General features: G+C 34.7%; 2 protein-coding genes across 2 annotated transcripts; both read right to left on the bottom strand.

Moving 5' to 3' along the window:
• Positions 1-8,117: 8,117 nt before the first annotated feature.
• On the bottom strand, positions 8,118-9,660 carry LOC139875053 (disease resistance-like protein DSC1). The gene is made up of 2 exons (XM_071862427.1): positions 9,106-9,660; positions 8,118-8,459 (listed from the first exon to the last, which is right to left on the bottom strand). Exons 1-2 carry the CDS (start codon positions 9,658-9,660, stop codon positions 8,118-8,120), a joined length of 897 nt encoding a protein of 298 aa, XP_071718528.1.
• Positions 9,661-17,944: 8,284 nt separating this feature from the next.
• Positions 17,945-21,807, bottom strand: LOC139875052 (disease resistance protein RPV1-like). The gene is made up of 3 exons (XM_071862425.1): positions 21,317-21,807; positions 19,614-20,712; positions 17,945-18,256 (listed from the first exon to the last, which is right to left on the bottom strand). The coding sequence occupies exons 1-3, from the start codon at positions 21,805-21,807 to the stop codon at positions 17,945-17,947; spliced, it is 1,902 nt and encodes a 633-aa protein (XP_071718526.1).
• Between the last annotated feature and the right edge of the window lie 452 nt (positions 21,808-22,259).

Raw genomic sequence — 22,259 nt, 5'->3', positions numbered from 1 at the left:
TCTTTTACTTAACCGTTTTATTATTTCCCCCACCGGTTCCGATTCTTCTTCCGGTTCCGATTCTTCTTCCGGTTCCGATTCTTCTTCCGGTTCCGACTCTTCTTCCGGTTCCTCTTCGGGAACTTGTGAATCAGTCCACGAATCATTCCAATTTACATTTGACTCTTCATTATTATTAGGTGAGTCAATGGGACTTGTTCTAGAGGTAGACATCTATCATATAATATCAAACACGTTAAGAGATTAATATATCACATAATATTCATATGTTAAAAATATATAGTTTCCAACAAAAATGTTAAGCAATCATTTTTAAAGAAAACACGGTCGAAGTCCAGAATCACTAATGCATCCTAACAAACTCGATAAGACACACTAATGCAAATTTTCTGGTTCTCTAAGACCAACGCTCGGATACCAACTGAAATGTCCCGTTCTTATTGATTAAAAACGTTCCATATTAATTGATTTCGTTGCGAGGTTTTGACCTCTATATGAGACGTTTTTCAAAGACTGCATTCATTTTTAAAACAAACCATAACCTTTATTTCATAAATAAAGGTTTAAAAAGCTTTACGTAGATTATCAAATAATGATAATCTAAAATATCCTGTTTACACACGACCATTACATAATGGTTTACAATACAAATATGTTACATCGAAATCAGTTTCTTGAATGCAGTTTTTACACAATATCATACAAACATGGACTCCAAATCTTGTCCTTATTTTAGTATGCAACAGCGGAAGCTCTTAATATTCACCTGAGAATAAACATGCTTTAAACGTCAACAAAAATGTTGGTGAGTTATAGGTTTAACCTATATATATCAAATCGTAACAATAGACCACAAGATTTCATATTTCAATACACATCCCATACATAGAGATAAAAATCATTCATATGGTGAACACCTGGTAACCGACAATAACAAGATGCATATATAAGAATATCCCCATCATTCCGGGACACCCTTCGGATATGATATAAATTTCGAAGTACTAAAGCATCCGGTACTTTGGATGGGGTTTGTTAGGCCCAATAGATCTATCTTTAGGATTCGCGTCAATTAGGGTGTCTGTTCCCTAATTCTTAGATTACCAGACTTAATAAAAAGGGGCATATTCGATTTCGATAATTCAACCATAGAATGTAGTTTCACGTACTTGTGTCTATTTTGTAAATCATTTATAAAACCTGCATGTATTCTCATCCCAAAAATATTAGATTTTAAAAGTGGGACTATAACTCACTTTCACAGATTTTTACTTCGTCGGGAAGTAAGACTTGGCCACTGGTTGATTCACGAACCTATAAAAATATATACATATATATCAAAGTATGTTCAAAATATATTTACAACACTTTTAATATATTTTGATGTTTTAAGTTTATTAAGTCAGCTGTCCTCGTTAGTAACCTACAACTAGTTGTCCACAGTTAGATGTACAGAAATAAATCGATAAATATTATCTTGAATCAATCCACGACCCAGTGTATACGTATCTCAGTATTGATCACAACTCAAACTATATATATTTTGGAATCAACCTCAACCCTGTATAGCTAACTCCAACATTCACATATAGAGTGTCTATGGTTGTTCCGAAATATATATAGATGTGTCGACATGATAGGTCGAAACATTGTATACGTGTCTATGGTATCTCAAGATTACATAATATACAATACAAGTTGATTAAGTTATGGTTGGAATAGATTTGTTACCAATTTTCACGTAGCTAAAATGAGAAAAATTATCCAATCTTGTTTTACCCATAACTTCTTCATTTTAAATCCGTTTTGAGTGAATCAAATTGCTATGGTTTCATATTGAACTCTATTTTATGAATATAAACAGAAAAGTATAGGTTTATAGTCGGAAAAATAAGTTACAAGTCGTTTTTGTAAAGGTAGTCATTTCAGTCGAAAGAACGACGTCTAGATGACCATTTTAGAAAACATACTTCCACTTTGAGTTTAACCATAATTTTTGGATATAGTTTCATGTTCATAATAAAAATCATTTTCTCAGAATAACAACTTTTAAATCAAAGTTTATCATAGTTTTTAATTAACTAACCCAAAACAGCCCGCGGTGTTACTACGACGGCGTAAATCCAGTTTTACGGTGTTTTTCGTGTTTCCAGGTTTTAAATCATTAAGTTAGCATATCATATAGATATAGAACATGTGTTTAGTTGATTTTAAAAGTCAATTTAGAAGGATTAACTTTTGTTTGCGAACAAGTTTAGAATTAACTAAACTATGTTCTAGTGATTACAAGTTTAAACCTTCGAATAAGATAGCTTTATATGTATGAATCGAATGATGTTATGAACATCATTACTACCTTAATTTCCTTGGATGAACCTACTGGAAAAGAGAAAAATGGATCTAGCTTCAATGGATCCTTGGATGGCTCGAAGTTCTTGAAGCAGAATCATGACACGAAAACAAGTTCAAGTAAGATCATCACTTGAAATAAGATTGTTATAGTTATAGAAATTGAACCAAAGTTTGAATATGATTATTACCTTGTATTAGAATGATAACCTACTGTAAGAAACAAAGATTTCTTGAGGTTGGATGATCACCTTACAAGATTGGAAGTGAGCTAGCAAACTTGAAAGTATTCTTGATTTTATGAAACTAGAACTTTTGGAATTTATGAAGAACACTTAGAACTTGAAGATAGAACTTGAGAGAGATCAATTAGATGAAGAAAATTGAAGAATGAAAGTGTTTGTAGGTGTTTTTGGTCGTTGGTGTATGGATTAGATATAAAGGATATGTAATTTTGTTTTCATGTAAATAAGTCATGAATGATTACTCATATTTTTGTAATTTTATGAGATATTTCATGCTAGTTGCCAAATGATGGTTCCCACATGTGTTAGGTGACTCACATGGGCTGCTAAGAGCTGATCATTGGAGTGTATATACCAATAGTACATACATCTAAAAGCTGTGTATTGTACGAGTACGAATACGGGTGCATACGAGTAGAATTGTTGATGAAACTGAACGAGGATGTAATTGTAAGCATTTTTGTTAAGTAGAAGTATTTTGATAAGTGTATTGAAGTCTTTCAAAAGTGTATAAATACATATTAAAATACTACATGTATATACATTTTAACTGAGTCGTTAAGTCATCGTTAGTCGTTACATGTAAGTGTTGTTTTGAAACCTTTAGGTTAACGATCTTGTTAAATGTTGTTAACCCAATGTTTATAATATCAAATGAGATTTTAAATTATTATATTATCATGATATTATCATGTATGAATATCTCTTAATATGATATATATACATTAAATGTCTTTACAACGATAATCGTTACATATATGTCTCGTTTAAAAATCATTAAGTTAGTAGTCTTGTTTTTACATATGTAGTTCATTGTTAATATACTTTATGATATGTTTTCTTATCATAGTATCATGTTAACTATATATATATATATCCATATATATGTCATCATATAGTTTTTACAAGTTTTAACGTTCGTGAATCACCGATCAACTTGGGTGGTCAATTGTCTATATGAAACATATTTCAATTAATCAAGTCTTAACAAGTTTGATTGCTTAACATGTTGGAAACATTTAATCATGTAAATATCAATCTCAATTAATATATATAAACATGGAAAAGTTCGGGTCACTACATTTGCTACAGTGTCACTATTTGCTACAGTGTCACTATTTGCTACAGTACCGAGTTGCAACAGTACCCGAGTTATTACAGTACCCGAGTTGCTACAGTACCGAGTTGATACAGTGTCACTATTTGCTACAGTACCTTTTATGAAATTGAAACGGGCGTAACTTTCAAACCGTAACTCCGTTTTTGATGAATCAAATATCGTTGGAATCGTATTGAAGAGTACTTTTCAATGGTGAACTTTTAAGAAACTAGATCAAACTGTTTTTAGGTCGAAAAAGGAGTTTTAGTGTGTATGTCGTGTTTTGCACGCACCTGTATGCCATTATTGAATGGAGTCATAATGTAGACTCATAAAATTATGAATATATGGTGTTATGACCTAGTTAATCATATGAAATGATTATATTATTTATTGAATATGTATATTAACTTTGTTTGTGTTGTTCTCAGGTTATAAGGACAAGGAGGAAGCTCAGAAATAATAACTGAGCAGTTGCTGGTAATTGGTGAGTGGGTCTATCTCCGGATAGAGTTTAAGTAGCATATCATGCTACTGTGGTTGACTCTTTTACCATGCATAGTGTAGAAATTGCCATGTTAGAATAATATAGTATGCCTGATGTTGTATGTGAATTATGTGTACACTGTGTGAATGGCACCAGTCGGGCCTAGGGAGACTGGGGACTCGAGACCGTGCCTAGGAGAGGTTAGAGTCCGTATGAGGTCAACCGTGCCTAGGGGAGGTTGGGTCCATAGGCTACTGATTGTGGAGTATAGTGTGAATGATGCATCCCCTGCATCTGGATAACTATACTGTGAATTGAGTAGCAGGGACTATAGGTAGACTCAGGCCCGATCAGCTGAGAGTCGTGTGCTCGTACAAGCCGCCGATCCTCGTATTGTCTTATTGTATGCTAGTTGATAGTTAGCATGTGTTGTTGTTAGTATATAGCTTGTGTGTGACTTAAGCTATATCTGTTAGATAGATTCCATTCACTTAGCGGTGCGCTAATCCCCCACATATTCTCCCCTTGCAGGTTTAGGTGCTGCTAGTCGGGAAGGGTGCTATTGCAGAAGACATGTTTGACAACCCAACTCTGATGTGGACTTTTGTATAAATAATGTTTTGTGATAACGTAACACCGTTGTGTAAACTTAAACGTAATGACGTGACTTATATTGTGTTTGTTAATAAAGTCTTCCGCTGTGTATTTAAAAATAAAAATAAAATGGCCGGTGTTACATAAACCCACCTTTGTTCCCGGCAGTGATTCTAGCAGTAAGTTCGATGAAGAAGAATGGGATGATATGGATTTGAGGGCAGCAAGTGTGATTCGTTTGTGTCTTGCAAAGAACGTGCTTGCAAATGTGCACGGGTTATCAACGGCAAATGAGCTTTGGGTTAAACTAGAGCAGTTGTACCAGGGCAAGGGCATCTCAAATCGATTGTGTCTTAAAGCACAATTTCATACTCTGCGTATGGATGGGGGTTCAAAGATTTCAGATCATCTAAGTATTCTTAATGGTATTGTTTCGGAACTGGAGGCTATTGGAGTTAAAACGGATGATGAAGATAAAGCTTTGAGGTTGATATTATCTTTATCATCATCCTATGAGTACATGAAACCTATTCTAATGTACGGGAAAGAAACGTTGAAGTTTGAAGATGTTACTAGCAAGCTCCTATCTGAGGAGAAAAGATTGGAAGGTAACGGAGTCTCGCCATCAGAAGCTACGGTACTGTTGTGTTCGGATAGGCAGAAGAGAAACTCTAGAAAGAATCTGACATGCTGGAAGTGCGGAAAGACTGGGCATGTAAGGGTTAATTGTCCCGGTGGAGCTAATCCGGCAAATGGTTCCAAAGATGCTAACATTGTCTCCGTCGTTACGGAGAGTGACGAATTCTTCTGAAGTCACGTCATCCTCATGATGTGTCCGCGCCACCATGGAAAGGGATATTCGTTAGCGGTTCCACAATTGCACATGGGCATTGGTTTGGCGTTTATGCAGGTTGTGTGGTGGAAACGGATGTTGTAGCTGATGAAACTTCCAGAAAAGCCAAACAGGAAGTTGCACCATAACAGTTCAGCTAGGTATACAACATGTGCCGATATAAAATGCTTGGAATGTGATATTCTAAGTGCTATACTCTTTATGGTGGAGTATGATAATTCTGTTAAGGGTTATGATTGTCTGTTATGACAATGATTGTCGGGTCTTGACAATGTTCGATGAAGATGCAAGTTTTGTCTCTTGGGAGATAATGTCAACGGCATGAAGATAAGGATCTTGAAGTTGTCGCCGAGGAAGCGTCTACATCGGTTATCCTTGCAATGTGGAAGCATGATTATCTTCTTCTATCCAAAAGGTGGAGATTTGTTGGTTTGATTTTTGGCTAGTAGAATAAATGTTTTTTGCTTAGTCCCACATCGGTGAATGGAAAGAGTGGGAAGTAATCTCTTTGGTTATAAAAGGAGCTTATGGGATTACTTCCGAATTGCACCAATCAATACACTTTAAGTATTTGATTATTTCTTTCTTTCTTACTCTTGTTTGAGAGTCGTATTAGTTAAATATTTTGTGATATAGTGTATTTCTCTCTTTGGGGGCCGGTGGTTTTTCTCCTGTTTTGGAGTTTCCATGTTAAATCTTGTGTTGTGTATTGTTCTTATTTCTTTACTATTATTGTTGGGCTGGGTGGTGGGAATTAGTTTGACCGTAATTTCCCAACAGTAACTCTTCGTAGCTGCACTCATCTGCTCTGCTTTTGCCACAATTTGTTCCAATGCTAACTTTACACATAACCAGCTATAAGATACGTCTTTCAGCAACCTTATAAAATCGTTGAAAAGTTCAGATATTCCATAGCTAATTCGATAGAAGTTATAAGCTATAGGAAATAATTGTTTATGGTTTAATTCTTCCTTGCATACAGTCAAAACTTCTTGGTTAATTTCAGTTAGACATTTAACTATTTTACGGATGCCATCCAAGGAATCTTGTCGGTTTCCATAATCAAGAATGAAATTTATTTTCCAGCTCAGAAGATCACTGATGATCGAATGGAGGTCTGAGTCAGCTTCACAAGCACCTACATACGTTTGCATATCAGAGGGAAGACTGAAAGTAGCTCGAAACATTGTGCACAACTCCATATTAGTATAATACTCATGTCTCTTCAGCTGCGATATGTTTTCATCACGTATAAATCGAACTCCACATTTAGTAACCACTAATTCACCATCTGCAATTTTATTTACCTTGAGCATTATACAGTTATATCATAGTTGGCAACCATCATATAAGGACTAGTAATATATTGTGTCAACTACGTATATACATTTATAGACTGCATGTAGTTGGCCAATTGAGTTATCTGTAGTATTACTATTACCACTATTATTAATATATATTTATGAGGGTAATATTAAAAGAGGAAAATTGTTTTGGTTGCTGCTGTTTATGAGGGTAATTTTATTTACCTTGAGCAGTTTAATTATTGAAGCTACTGTATGGCAAATGAAAGTCAAGCTCATTGGTTTAAGAGTTAAAAAGTCTGGACAAAGTTGCTGAATTGTGGGGTTTAAAATGGGAGAATTTCGCTCTGTACATGAGGTAGTTTAGTCACTTTGGTTCTGCATTCTTTTGTGTGGCATTTGGCTTTGTTCCTTATATTTGGTTTTCAGATTGAGGATATTCCCTGGCCTTGTTTGTAATCCATTTTAAAATATTTTTAGCCTTCGAAAAAAAAAAAGAGGAGAAAAAAAAGAACCCGTTGTACTTTCCAAAATGTACACGTGTATATAGTGTATTTTGTAAGGGAGTTGATATTTCCAATACAAATTTTGATTAATTCACTCAGATTACCTAAAATACCCTTAAATAACGTATTACACAAAATCTTTTTATTATAATTTATTTGAGAATATATATGAAAGATAGTATGAAACAAATGGTGGATGTATAAAAAATAGAAGTGAAAATATCAGCCTGTTGTATGTACTCAAAGTGCCTAAAAGTATATTCGAATTTCTTTTTAAGGTGGGCAACATACAGCTGGTAAAACCCAGAGAAAATCGTTTCAAACTTGCAGACGTACAGTATCAGGTGGTGCACCTTGAAACATAATTTGAAAGTTCATTGTGCACATTGAACATTTAATAAGTACATTGCGCATTTGCTTACATGTTGGAAAATGAGATTTTTTGTGACGTTTACGGTTTATCCTATATAGCCATAATCTAACTTTATTTATATTTGATCAGCTCATGTGCCTTTCAAAAACAAAAATTTGGTTTGCTCATGTTATTATTAACAAAATAATATAAGTATACTTAGTTTGCAATTACTAGACAGTTTTTTTTTTTTTTTTTTTTTTTTTTTAAATAGCTACATAAAAAGGCTATATGTTTGTTGCTGAGATTTATTGAAATGAGATCTGTGTTAATCAAATTCAGATGTTACTACAATTCTTTTGAGATCATCAAAAACCGTAGAGTAGAAAACCAATTGGGTCTCCAAACCTGTTACAAAAAGGTTTACGGGGACAGAAATTTTCCGATATGTTTCCCCAACACGAATATGAGCTGTTACCGTGTTCTTAGCTTCCATGTATGCAGCAGAATGGTGGCCCACAATAACAGCACATATGGCCACTCCGACCCATGGGCCTTCAACTTGAAATTTCTCGTCCAGTTTTAGAAGCTTGAATCCTGGTGGAATTTCACTTCCAGCACCAATTATCTCAAATACAGCTTCTGGTGCAATCCAATATTTTGTATATAACTGTATATATCAGAAATTTCATAAATGGTCCGTGGGGTTCACAAATATTTAAGAAGGTCATCCCCAATTTTTTTTTTTACACACTATTAATCCATTACTTAATTTTGTTCATAGACGGTCAGTGGCCTCATCCACCTAAATTGACTAATTTACCCTCATCCTCTCTTTTTTAAATTTATGGAAAAAATATATGGTTGAGGTTATTTTAGTCAATTTAGGTGGATGGGCTATTTACAAGACAAAAAAGTAAACTTTTACACTTCATAGCGCACAATTTATGACGATTTTTCCACCATCCATGGAATGTACTCAAGGAATATTGAAGTTTGATACCGATGGTTTCCAGGGGCGTCTCAGAGGTTGTGCTGGTGGAGCAATCGCACAGGGCCTAAAATTTTGAAAGGGCCCAAAATTTTAAAAATGAGCCGTTTTATAAAACGGGATACAAAAACTGGGGCGTATTTTCACTAATTTGTATTAAACGGACATGAAAACTGAGGCATTTGATAAAAACATGATGATGAGGATTTTGAAAAATTTAATTTTTATGAGAGCCCATTTTATAACTCGCACAGGGCCTTCCAAAGTAATGAGACGGTCCTGATGTCATCTCACAATTTAATGACAAGAAATTGAAGTTTGATACCTGAAGGTAACTGTTTAACATATCTTGTGCGACAAAAATGCCACGTTCTTTCTCTGCCAGTTTAGGACAGTTTAAACATATTACTGTTGGACTAGTGATGCTTCTTGCATGAAATTTGGAGACATCAATCTCTTGTTTCGATATAATGTAATTGAATTGAATCTGAAGTCCATAAAGTGTGTCCTCATTTACTACCGAAAGTTTAGGTAGCAACTGAAGCCTCTTGCAATTATTCAAACAAAGCATTCTAAGATTTGAGAGGAGACTGATGCTAGCGGGAAGACAAATGAAATCGTTTCCCGATAGATCCAAATTTATTAATCGATGTAATAAACCAATACCATCAGGAACCACTGATAGATTGCAATAACTTAGATCGAGTTCTTTTATACCGTCTGATAGGATATCCAAATTTGTGAAAAGAAAACCTCTTCTTTGAGATGAAAGTGGACATCTATGAACACTTAGTAGTCTTAATCTTTTCAGGTAATGAACGGACAAAGGAATTTCTTCTACTAACGTTTCACTTGCATCAAGCTTCCTCAAATTAGACATATTCCCCAAGTTTTCTGGTAATTTCTTGATTTTAGTTCTGTTGAATATGAAACTAAACAACCGTGTAATACTTGCTTAATGAAATTGGAAATATACACAGGTAAATGCACTGAAAGGTTGTGCTTTTCTGTTGATATTAAACATGACGAAATAGTGCCTTTAAATAGGCTTACAATGAAAAAGAGGCTTACAAAAGAAAGGATAAATAACAGACATCACTCAATTACTTCCACTACTTAATGACTAGATCACACAAATAAATTACTCACATCACTCCATACTTATTCAACTTGAAATAAAATAAGATAGTTTAGAGATCCAATAACATGAGTTGGTCATCATGAATATTCCCAGTAACATGACTTGGTCATCATGAATACTTGGTGTTGCACATGGTTTTTAACACTCCCCTTCAACACCAACTTTCTTCATTCCTAGTTTGCCACGAAAGTATTCAAATTTATTCCCGGCTAAACTTTTTGTGAACATATCAGCTATCTGATCATTCGTGCCAATATGTTCCAATCGGATTTCTTCATTTAACACCTTCTCTCGTATGAAATGCTAATGTACTTCGATGTGTTTCGTCCTTGCATGAAATACGGGATTCTCAGCTAAGCGAATCGAAGACATATTATCACAGTATAACATAACTTCCTCTGACATTTCTTGATGTAATTCAGAAAACAACTGTGACAACCATGTGCATTCCTGGGCTGCCATTGCAGCTGCTCTATATTCTGCCTCTGTTGTTGATAAAGACACCGTTGGTTGTCGTTTGCTACACCATGAAACTGCCCCTGACCCAAGCATAAATACATATCCAGTAGTAGACCTTCGCGTATCATGATCTCCAGCATAATCCGCGTCACAATACCCCAACCAAATTGTACTCTTTTCCTTTCTTGAATGTAACACCTTGACCAAGTGTACCTTTTACATACCTTAGAATGCGACGAACAGCTTCTAAGTGAGGCTTCTTGGGATTTTGCATATAGCGACTCATCACACTAACAGCAAAAGAAATGACGGGTCGGGTTAGAGTTAGGTAGATTAAGCTACCTACTAACTGTAGATACATTGTAGCATCTTCGAGATTCTTTCCTTCATGAGCACACGTCTTTATGTTTAGTTCTAAAGGCGTTATAATTGACTTACAACTCATCAATCCAAACTTCTGTAACAGATCAGTAGCATATTTTTTCTGATGGAGAATTATTCCATCATGAACACGTTCTAATTCTAGACCAAGAAAATGCTTCAAATACCTGAGATCCTTCATCTGAAAACGAATACTCAGGTTCTCCTTAATTTGAAGAATTTCTTCTTCATTATCACCTGTAATGATCAGGTCGTCCACATACACAAGGACCACAACAATTTTCTTTTCGACTACTTTAACAAATAAACTGGAATCGGCTGAAGTAACTACAAAACCACTGTGATTTAAAAATTCAGAAATTTTACCATACCACGCTCGTGAAGCTTGCTTAAGCCCATAGAGAGCCTTTCTTAATTTGCACACGTACTCCGGATTCTGTTCACTTTGAAATCCCATTGGTTGGTTCATATAGATTTCTCGATCTAACTCGCCATGTAGGAAGGCGTTCTTCACGTCCATTTGCCATAGATTCCAATCTTTGTTAGCTGCTAGTGCAAGCAACACGTGAACAGTTGTAAGCTTTGCTACTGGACTGAATGTCTCATCGTAATCTAGCCCGTACTGCTGTGAAAAACCACGAGCTACTAAACGTGCTTTATACCGATCTATCGACCCATCTGTTCTCCTCTTGATCTTGTATACCCATCGACATGAAATTGGTTTCACATCGTTTGGCTTTGGCACTAGGTCCCATGTTTGATTCTGATTTAAGGCATCAATTTCTTCAATCATAGCCTTCATCCACTCTGCATTTTGAACTGCAACTTCAAACGAGTCAGGTTCACCATCTTCAACTATTACTAAGGCGACATTAGCATACTTGGAATTTGGTTTGCGGTTTCGTGTTGACCTTCTTAATGTTTGTGAAGCTTCTCCTTCTTCACTTTCATGATGTACACCACTTTGCCATGGATTACTATCTTCACAACTCTCATCATCAGTAGCTACTTGTTTGTCTTTTGAAACAAGCTGAACATGTGACTCCTTATCATCGTTATTAATCATATCAGAACAAGGTAACTCTTGATTGCTAGATGACCACCATGAAGAGGCTTCATCAAATACAACATTCCTGGATGTATAGCATTTTCCTGATGATGGATCACAACATCTCCAGCCCTTTCGATAATTTTCGTAACCTACAAAAATACATCTGATGGCTTTGTTTTCCATCTTACTACGCAAATGTTCAGGGATAAATACATAGCACACACATCCAAAGACACGAAAATAACTAACAGATGGTTTGGTTTTCCATAGTTTTTCATAAGGCGATAGATATTCTAATCGTTGTTGAGGGATTCGGTTAGTGACGTATGCTGCTGTTTTCATACCCTCTGCCCAAAAACGCCCAGGCACATTTTTGGCATGCATCATGCTTCTACATACCTCAGCTAGATGCCTATTCTTTCGTTCAGATACGCCATTTTGTTGAGGCGTATTGGGACACGTAAAATAGTGTCGTATCTTGCAATCACGAAGATAATTAACGAACTCGGTTGCAACGTACTCACCACCATTATCAGTTCGTATACTTGCCACTTTCTCACTGATTTTAGTCTCACATTCTTCCTTAAACAGTTTGAACTTCGACAGTGCATCAGATTTTTGTTTAAGGAAATATACCCATACATACCTTGAGTAATCGTCAATAAACGTCACCATGTATTTCATGCCTCCAACTGACGCATGCTTCACAGGCCCAAATAAGTCAGAGTGAATCAACTCCAGTGGTCTTTTTGCCTTAAACTTGGAATCTTCATATGGAAGTTGATGAGCTTTCCCATACTGACACCCTTCACACACTACCTCCTTCTTCACTTCAAGTTTTGGAAGTCCTCTCAACAAAGAGTTCTTCATCATCAAATCTAGCTTATCATAGCCAACATGGCTCAAACGCATGTGCCAAAGATCAACCGTATCACTTTTCCTCGTTTTGTTCACATAAGCTTCCTTAGCCGACATTACATAGACCGACTCTTTTCTTTTCCCCTTTATGACTGGTTCACCAATCACTTGAATCTTCTCGTATACTTTGACATCTTCTGGACCAAACAACACGAATTGGCCAGCTGATGTTACTTGTGAAACATAGAAGAGATTTTTCGTAACGCCCAGAACATGGTACACGTTTTCAAGTGGAACTTCATTTTCACCTTGAGACGAAAATACAACAGTGTTACCAATGTGAGCAATTGGTAGTTTTGAGTTATTAGTAGTCACAATAACCCTACTGCCTTTATATTTGACCATGTTTTGAAGCTTTTCTCTATCTCTGGTCATATGATTCGAGCACCCGGAGTCGACTATCCAATCATGATGATGATCGATCTGTTTGGATTTTGAAGTTGTGAGCGAGAATTCTTCTTCCTCTGTTGTAACCATTAAGGCTTCAACATCCCACTCATCATCGTTTCTTGATTCGGCAGTGTTACTTTCTTCAGTTTTGGGAGATCGACAATCCCTTACCAGGTGGCCTCTTTTCTGACAGTTATAACACCTTGGTACGTACTTCTTTCCTTTGAATTGTTTACTTGAACCTTCATCTGATCGACTACTTTTGCCACCATCTTGAGTCTTAGCTTTTTCATCAGTCTTTTTCCATCCATTTTTCTGCTTCGAATTCCACTTCCCTTTATTGACGTAGAGTGCCTCCTCTTCACTCTTAACAGTGACTACTCCCATCTATTTCGTCAACGCCTCTTGGGCAGTTAGTGTACTGACCCGAACTTTTCCATGTTTATATATATTAAATGAAATTGTTATCTACATGATTAAATGTTTCCAACATGTTAAGCAATCAAACTTGTTAAGACTTAATTAAATGAAATAAGTTTCATATAGACAATTGATCACCCAAGTTGACCGGTGATTCACGAACGTTAAAACTTGTAAAAACTATACGATGACATATATATGGTTATATATATAGTTAACATGATTTTATTATAATTAAGTATCTCATTAGGTATTTTAACAATGAGTTATATACATAAAAATGAGACTATTAAGTTAAGAAACTCGAAATGATATATATAACGATTATCGTTATGATAACGTCTACTAAATACATATGTATCATATTAAGATATTGATACACTATATTTAACATGAAAAAATTATATTTAAATATATCATTAAGTGTGTTAACAATGAACTACATATGTAAAAACAAGACTGCTAACTCAAGAATTACGAAACGAGACTTATATGTAACGATTATCGTTGTAACGACATTTAAATGTATATATATCATATTAAGATATATTAATATATCATAATATCATAATAATATAATAATTTAACATCTCATTAGATATAATAAACATTGGGTTAACAACATTTAACAAGATCGTTAACTTAAAGGTTTCAAATCAACATTTACATGTAACGACTAACGATGACTTAACGACTCGGTTAAAATGTATATACATGTAGTTTTTTTAATATGTATTCATACACTTTTGAAAGACTTTAAGACACATATCAAAGTACTTCTACTTAATAAAAATGCTTACAATTACATCCTCCTTCAGTTTCATCAACAATTCTACTCGTATACACCCGTATTCGTACTCGTATAATACACGACTTTTAGATGTATGTACTATTGGTATATACACTCAAATTATCAGCTCTTAGTAGCCCATTTGAGTCACCTAACACATGTGGGAACCATCATTTGGAAACTAGCATGAAATATCTCATAAAATTACAAAAATATTAGTAATCATTCATGACTTATTTACATGAAAACAAAATTACATATCCTTTATATCTAATCCATATACCAACGACTAAAAACACCTACAAACACTTTCATTCTTCAATTTTCTTCATCTAATTGATCTCTCTCAAGTTCCATCTTCAAGTTCTAAGTGTTCTTCATAAATTCCATAAGTATAGTTTCATAAAAATCAAGAATACTTCCAAGTTTGCAAGTCTACTTCCAAGCTTTCTAATCCATTCCAAGTAATCATCTAAGATCAAGGAACCTTTGTTATTTACATTAGGTTATCTTTCTAATTCAAGGTAATATTCATATTCAAACTTTGATTCAATTTCTACAACTATAACAATCTTATTTCGAGTGAAAATCTTACTTGAACTTGTTTTCGTGTCATGATTCTGCTTCAAGAACTTTCAAGCCATCCAAGGATCCTTTGAAGCTAGATCCATTTTTCTCATTTACAGTAGCTTTATCCAGAAAACTTGAGGTAGTAATGATGTTCATAACATCATTCGATTCATACATATAAATCTATCTTATTCGAAGGTTTAAACTTGTAATCACTAGAACATAGTTTAGTTAATTCTAAACTTGTTCGCAAACAAAAGTTAATCCTTCTAACTTGACTTTTAAAATCAACTAAACACATGTTCTATATCAATATTATATGCTAACTTAATGATTTAAAACCGGAAAACACGAAAAACACCGTAAAACCGGATATACGCCGTTGTAGTAACACCGCGGGCAATTTTGGGTTAGTTAATTAAAAAGTATGATAAACTTTGATTTAAAAGTTGTTCTTCTGGGAAAATTATTTTCTTATGAACATGAAACTATATCCAAAAATCATGGTTAAACTCAAAGTGGAAGTATGTTTTCCAAAATGGTCATCTAGACGTCGTTCTTTCGACTGAAATGACTACCTTTAAAAAAACGACTTGTAACCTATAATTCCATCTATAAACTTATACTTTCTCTGTATATATTCATAAACTTAATTTCAATATGAAACCATAGCAATTGGATTCACTCAAAACGGATTTAAAATGAAGAAGTTATGGGTAAAACAAGATTGGATATTTTTTGATTATTTTAGCTACGGAAAATGTTTAACAAATCTATACAAATCATATCCTAGCTAACTTATATTGTATTATACATGTATTCTAATATATTATGTAATCTTGGGATACCATAGACACGTATGCAAATGTTTTGACATATCATATCGACCCATGTATATATATTATTTGGAACAACCATAGACACTCTATATGCAGTAATGTTGGAGTTAGCTATACAGGGTTGAGGTTGATTCCAAAAATATATATACTTTGAGTTGTGATCTAGCCTGAGACGTGTATACACTGGGTCGTGGATTGATTCAAGATAATATATATCGATTTATTTCTGTACATCTAACTGTGGACAACTAGTTGTAGGTTACTAACGAGGACAGCTGACTTAATACACTCAAATCTTTAAAACATAATAAAAATGGTTGTAATTATATTTTGATCATACTTTGATATATATGTACATATTTGTATAGGTTCGTGAAATATCCGTGACCAAGTCTTATTTCCGAGGAAGGAAATATCTGTGAAAGTGAGTTATAGTCCCACTTTTAAAATCTAATATTTTTGGGATGAGAATACATGCAGGTTTTATAAATGATTTACAAAATAGACACAAGTACGTGAAACTACATTCTATGGTTGAATTATCAAAATCGAATATGCCCCTTTTTATTAAGTCTGGTAATCTAAGGATTAGGGAACAGACACCCTAATTGACGCGAATCCTAAAGATAGATCTATTGGGCCTAACAAACCCCATCCAAAGTACCGGATGCTTTAGTACTTCGAAATTTATATCATATCCGAAGGGTGTCCCGGAATGATGGGGATATTCTTATATATGCATCTTGTTAATGTCGGTTACCAGGTGTTCACCATATGAATGATTTTTATCTCTATGTATGGGATGTGTATTGAAATATGAAATCTTGTGGTCTATTGTTACGATTTGATATATATAGGTTAAACCTATAACTCACCAACATTTTTGTTGACGTTTAAAGTATGTTTATTCTCAGGTGAATACTAAGAGCTTCCGCTGTTGCATACTAAAATATGGACAAGAATTGGAGTCCATGTTTGTATGATATTGTTTAAAAACTGCATTCAAGAAACATATGTCGATGTAATATATTTCTATTGTAAACTATTATGTAATGGTCGTGTGTAAACAGTATATTTTAGATTATCATTATTTGATAATTTACGTAATGTTTTTTTAAAACCTTTATTGATAAAATAAAGGCTATGGTTGTTTTAAAAATGAATGCAGTCTTTGAAAAACGTCTCATATAGAGGTCAAAACCTCGCAACGAAATCAATTAATATGGAACGTTTATAATTAATATGAACGGGACATTTCAGTTAGAAGATTTTCGAATTCAACAAGTGATGGTTGTGTTTGCCATCCTTGTACAGCAGCAACAAAACTTCGAAACTCAGCCTTCAAACCATGAATGATTATACGTTTCATCATGGCTTCACCAATCCGAGCATCTGGATCGAGTTCTGATATTTCACGGCATATGGACTTGACCTTGTGAAAGTATTGTGCAACAGATAGATCTCGTTGCATCAACGACAATAACTCAGATTCCAACAGTTGTAGTCTGGTATCATTCTTCTTTGAGAAGAGTTTGACAAGAGTATCCCAGGCTTCCTTTGGTGTCTTAGCATCTCGAATATGCTCTAACACCTCTTCTTCAACCGTTGTCTTCAACACAAACATGGACTTCCCTGCTTTCACCTTCCATTTCCTTAATACACCATTGTTATCTTCTGCTGTAGGTTGCTGAACATCCATTCACCACTTCCCACAGATCTTGTCCTTGCATATAAGAGCTTATACACGTAGACCAGGTGTTGTAGTTTTGGTTGTTCAACTTCTTGATCCCACCAACAACTTGTAGATCAGACATGTTGTTTATGGTCTGGCTCTTGATACCAAATGTTGAATATAAAACTAAACAACAGTGTAATACTTGCTTAATGAAATTGGAAATATACACAGGTAAATGCACTGAAAGGTTGTGCTTTTCTGTTGATATTAAACATGATGAAATAGTGCCTTTAAATAGGCTTACAATGAAAGAGAGGCTTACAAAAGAAAGGATAAATAACAGACATCACTCAATTACTTCCACTACTTTAATGACTAGATCACACAAATAAATTACTCACATCACTCCATACTTATTCAACTTGAAATAAAATAAGATAGTTTAGAGATCCAATAACATGAGTTGGTCATCATGAATATTCCCAGTAACATGACTTGGTCATCATGAATACTTGGTGTTGCATATGGTTTTACAGATGCTCTATGCATTTCATGTTCTGTCCAAAATTAGGAATATATTCAAGAGTTGAGTAACCAGAAAGAAGAAGTGTCACAAGAGCTTCCATTTCCATGTTGCTTCTACCAAGGCTTTGAAGAGTTGTACATCCGTTAAGATTCAAGTATCGCAACTTTTTAAGAAGAAGAACTGACTTGTGTAGCTTGTTCAATTTTGAGCAGCCTTCGAGATTCAATTTAACAAGATTCTGAGCTGATGTCAAGTCTGGGATTTTGGTCAAATCCTTTGAGAAAGCAAGGTTAATATATCTCAAATTAGGCAGATCCTGTAAGGTTAGTAAAAATTTAGGATACCTTATAACTCGATTTATTGAAAATAATGACTAAGACATACTCCCTGATCTGTCCCAAATCTATTGTTTCCAAAAAAAAAGAGTTTAAGAAATATCATTATTACACTGTATTCTCCAGTGTACTTTTTGTTTACTTTCCAGTTTTACCACTTACTTTCTATTTTTTGTCTATATAATTTAAGGGTATAAAAGTATTTTATTTCTTTATTCTTAACTATTTATGAAACTGGGTAAATTTAGACATCCCAAGACAAAATACTAATGGAATAATGGACAATAAGATTTGGGACAGAGGGAGTAATTAATTAAATGTAAACATTACTTACCAGCTTTTTGTCCCAGAGTGTTTCAAGTTGGCTATAACACAATTCAAATATATAAATATGCTTCGGTTCAAACATTGAAGGCAGGGATCTCAAAGAACATCTATACCATTCCAAAATCCGTAAATCATTGGGAAGATAATTGAGACCACGAGGGAAGTGTACATTACTTATTTTGAGGAATTTTAGTTTCCTCATGTTGGAGAAACACGAAGGATCATCAATGCATTCATTCACTTCTAACTCACACGACTACAGGTTAATGATTTCAATTGTTCTCGATTCCTTGTATAAACAAGCATAACAACATAATGAGTCATATAATTATTTCACCGTAATATATGATAGGGTTAACAATTTAAAAATGCATCAAGCTCTACATGAAACTCCAATGTGTGTATAATGTGTTAGAGTGTGTACCAAAATCCCACACCCTATATGAAGAAACAAATGTGAGCATATAAGTTTAAGGGGACCTACCTCCACCGCCAATTAGTTTAGAGTACTAAGGGACTCTTGAATCGTGTGTATATCCTATCATCTTGTTTGGGCTATTCAATCATATTATTGGTATCAGAGCTTAGCTATAGTCTGGATGTGGTGGACGGTGCTGCGGGTGCACCCTTTAGCGTATGTATGCACACCCCTTGGTCATATGCAACAATGAGTGGATCCGAGGATCATTCGAGGGGAGGCCCAAGATGGACTTATCATCAAGTATTTATGCTAACGTGACAACGCTATAACATGTCACGTCATCTTCGTGCCACATAAACCAGTGTTTTGTAATAGATAGATTTACAAATTATAAGAGGTCGAATATACACAATTGTAATAAAAATTAAAGTTCAATACATAAATTAGGAACCTTTAACCACAAGGCATTTAGCATAGTGTATGTGGGAGTCCATTGAGGTTGTGAGCTTGAGTCTTAGTGGTGAAATATGTATATATTGGATTGATTGTACATATATGTGAGATAAGTTTGGGTAAAGCCATACACAAACCTGCGGTTTGGATAAGAGGATATCTACGACATCTTTATGATACTTGATTGCAATTTGTTTTCCACCAAATCTCTGCGATTCTTTATGAAGGATTTCCCAGCACATTTGTTGGAGCAGATCATGCATCCACAGGCAATCATCATGATTAATAGTTATGAGGAACTTGTTCACAAGATCAGTTATTCCACATTCAGGATACAAACCAATATTGGATAGCATGTCTTTTACTAAATTTACATCCATCCCTTTCAAAAAACATGCAATATACATGAAGGTGTGCTGCTGATCTCCATCTAGTCTAGCATAACTTATTTCAAGAACTTGTTTATGTGGATATTCTTGAACTTTTTTTAATATCTCTTTCCAATACTTCTCTTCTTTTCCACACAACAGAGAACCATAAACGTTAAGTGCTAATGGAAGACCGCCTGCAAACTTTACAATGTCATGTGAAAAAGCTTCATAACCATGTGTAGCACGTTCCTTACCGAAGGCTGATTGACAAAATAGTTTATGAGCTTCTACACCCTCTAATTCTTCACACATAAATATTTCATTAATTTCAAATGGATTCAACAAGTCAATGTTAGTTGTGGTTACAATTATTCGACTCCCCGGTCCAAACCATTCATGCTCCCCAGCTAAATATGTTAATTGGTCTGTGTGGTTCAAATCATCCAAAACAATCATAACCTTCAAATTGCGTAGCTTCGTCTTCAACAAAGTTTGACCATGTTTAACATTTCTTATAGTTATGCTATCATCCTTCAAAACATCATCAAGGATTTTGTGTTGTAACTTGCATAAATCACTACAATGATCTCTGGAGACGTCCTTGATGTTTTCAATGAAACTACTTTCTTCAAATTTATTCCAAATGCTTTCAAAAACTACTTCAGCTAAAGTAGTCTTGCCGATCCCACTCATCCCACAAATCCCTATGAAACGAACATCACTAGACTCTAAGGTTAGGATTTTTATAACATCATTTAGTAGAGATTCAATCCCCACCAGACCTTTGGTAACATTTACCGGCAACGCATCCTGCATGCACTGCAAGATTCTACGTATGATTTCACTTACAATCTTCGATTCACTCCTGCATATGGTTCAAAAAAATCATGTCAATCGCATCTGAATCTTCACTTCTTTACTTTAGTAATAGCAAAGTTATTTTTTGTTTGACACAAAAGATATTTTCCAGCAAATACAAAGCATTCATCGCATTGATGAAAATAAGTTTTAATAAGGATTAATAGAGAGTTTACGAACATTATTCAGTTTTGTCCATTCGACTTTTCTTCTGTTTTAGACCGTCTAATGTCTACTAGTGTATTCACAAAATTCAAAGATTGCAAAACAAGATGTACATTTAACTGGAGGAACATTGAAATTTTTTATATACTTATTATCCAAAATACCAGTGGTTGGGATTTCGGATAATAGCCCAGTGGTTGGGGCCCTGAGTTCCTTGCAAGAGGTCTCAGGTTCGAATCCCGTCTGAGACGAATATTCAGGGATGGGTTGGAGAGTAATCCTGCTGGGCTATGTACATCAGAGTATGAGGTTGGATTACTCGCCCTTCCGGGTAGTCCGAACAGGGAAAACCTTCGACCTTTATTATCCGAAATCAATTTAATATAATTAAAGCATCTCATAATCATATTGCATATAAGTTAGAAAAAATTTCACAAGAGAACTACCTGTGTGGTGTCACATGCAATCCTTTGATAGACCCGACTTTTGCCAAAGCAGATCGCCATGTTGCAACTTTCTGCGGTGAGATTTCAGGATCTTCTTCATAACGAATAAAACATTGTTCGAAGCTGATGCTTTGATGGCGAACATCAGAGGGAGACACATGGTAGAAAACAGGAATAACAACCAGCTTGCCCTGTTCTTTGCAATCAACAACCTTTGCAATTTCCTCCAAACACCATTTTGATGTTGCATAATTGGTTGACAGAACTACAACGGCAAATCTTGAAGTTTCTATCGCCTCTAGTAGGTCAGGAGCGATGTAATTCCCAATCTCAAGCGACTTGTCATCTTTGTAGGTTTTGATGTGTTTTCGAGTTAAAGCATCATATAAATGGCTGGTGAACCCCATACGAGTGTCATCTCCATGAAAGCTCATGAAAACATCATAACTTTGTCGTAGAATACTTGAAGATGATGATGCATATGATATCATTGCTAAAACTTGCCATAATTAAGTAATCCAAATAAGACAGAAAGATTGTAAACAAATTAAATAGAACAAGAAAGTACCTTACAATAAGAGTTTATTTTTTGGTTACTATCATTTTGTAACTATCGATTTTCCCCTATCTAATAAGGTTTATTTTTGGTTACTTTCATTTTAAAATGGCTCCAGAGAGTTATTTATTAGGTGTGAACTTGGAACACACAAATAGTATATATATGTAACATACCTGATTAAAAAGCAGCAGCAGATTTAAAGAGTAGTTATACTTTTATAAAGAGTTTTATGAAGTCAAAATTCCATAAACTCGGTTGTTATCAACACATAAGGTATCAAATCAACTTGCACTAATCGATCAATCGGTGTACTCATCTTAATATGTTTTCTTATAATGAAAGATATGTTAATTAGTTGTTAAGAATTGAAAAATAAGAGATGGT

This window comes from Rutidosis leptorrhynchoides, chromosome 11 (assembly GCF_046630445.1).
Source record: "Rutidosis leptorrhynchoides isolate AG116_Rl617_1_P2 chromosome 11, CSIRO_AGI_Rlap_v1, whole genome shotgun sequence".
NCBI classification, from domain to species: domain Eukaryota; kingdom Viridiplantae; phylum Streptophyta; class Magnoliopsida; order Asterales; family Asteraceae; genus Rutidosis; species Rutidosis leptorrhynchoides.
Note: the sequence above shows the minus strand (reverse complement) of the source record. Positions and strands in the feature narration are given on the sequence as shown.

What these genes read in the sequence shown, in the direction of transcription:
- LOC139875053 (XM_071862427.1), bottom strand. Translation starts at nt 9,660, where the DNA reads ATGTCTAATTTGAGGAAGCTTGATGCAAGTGAAACGTTAGTAGAAGAA. An exon ending in TGTTAAACAGTTACCTTCAG is followed by an intron (nt 8,460 to 9,105) that starts GTATCAAACTTC and finishes TGATATATACAG; the next exon opens with TTATATACAAAATATTGGAT.
- LOC139875052 (XM_071862425.1), bottom strand. Translation starts at nt 21,807, where the DNA reads ATGATATCATATGCATCATCATCTTCAAGTATTCTACGACAAAGTTAT. An exon ending in TTGCATGTGACACCACACAG is followed by an intron (nt 20,713 to 21,316) that starts GTAGTTCTCTTG and finishes AACCATATGCAG; the next exon opens with GAGTGAATCGAAGATTGTAA. An exon ending in TCCTCTTATCCAAACCGCAG is followed by an intron (nt 18,257 to 19,613) that starts GTTTGTGTATGG and finishes CTAACCTTACAG; the next exon opens with GATCTGCCTAATTTGAGATA.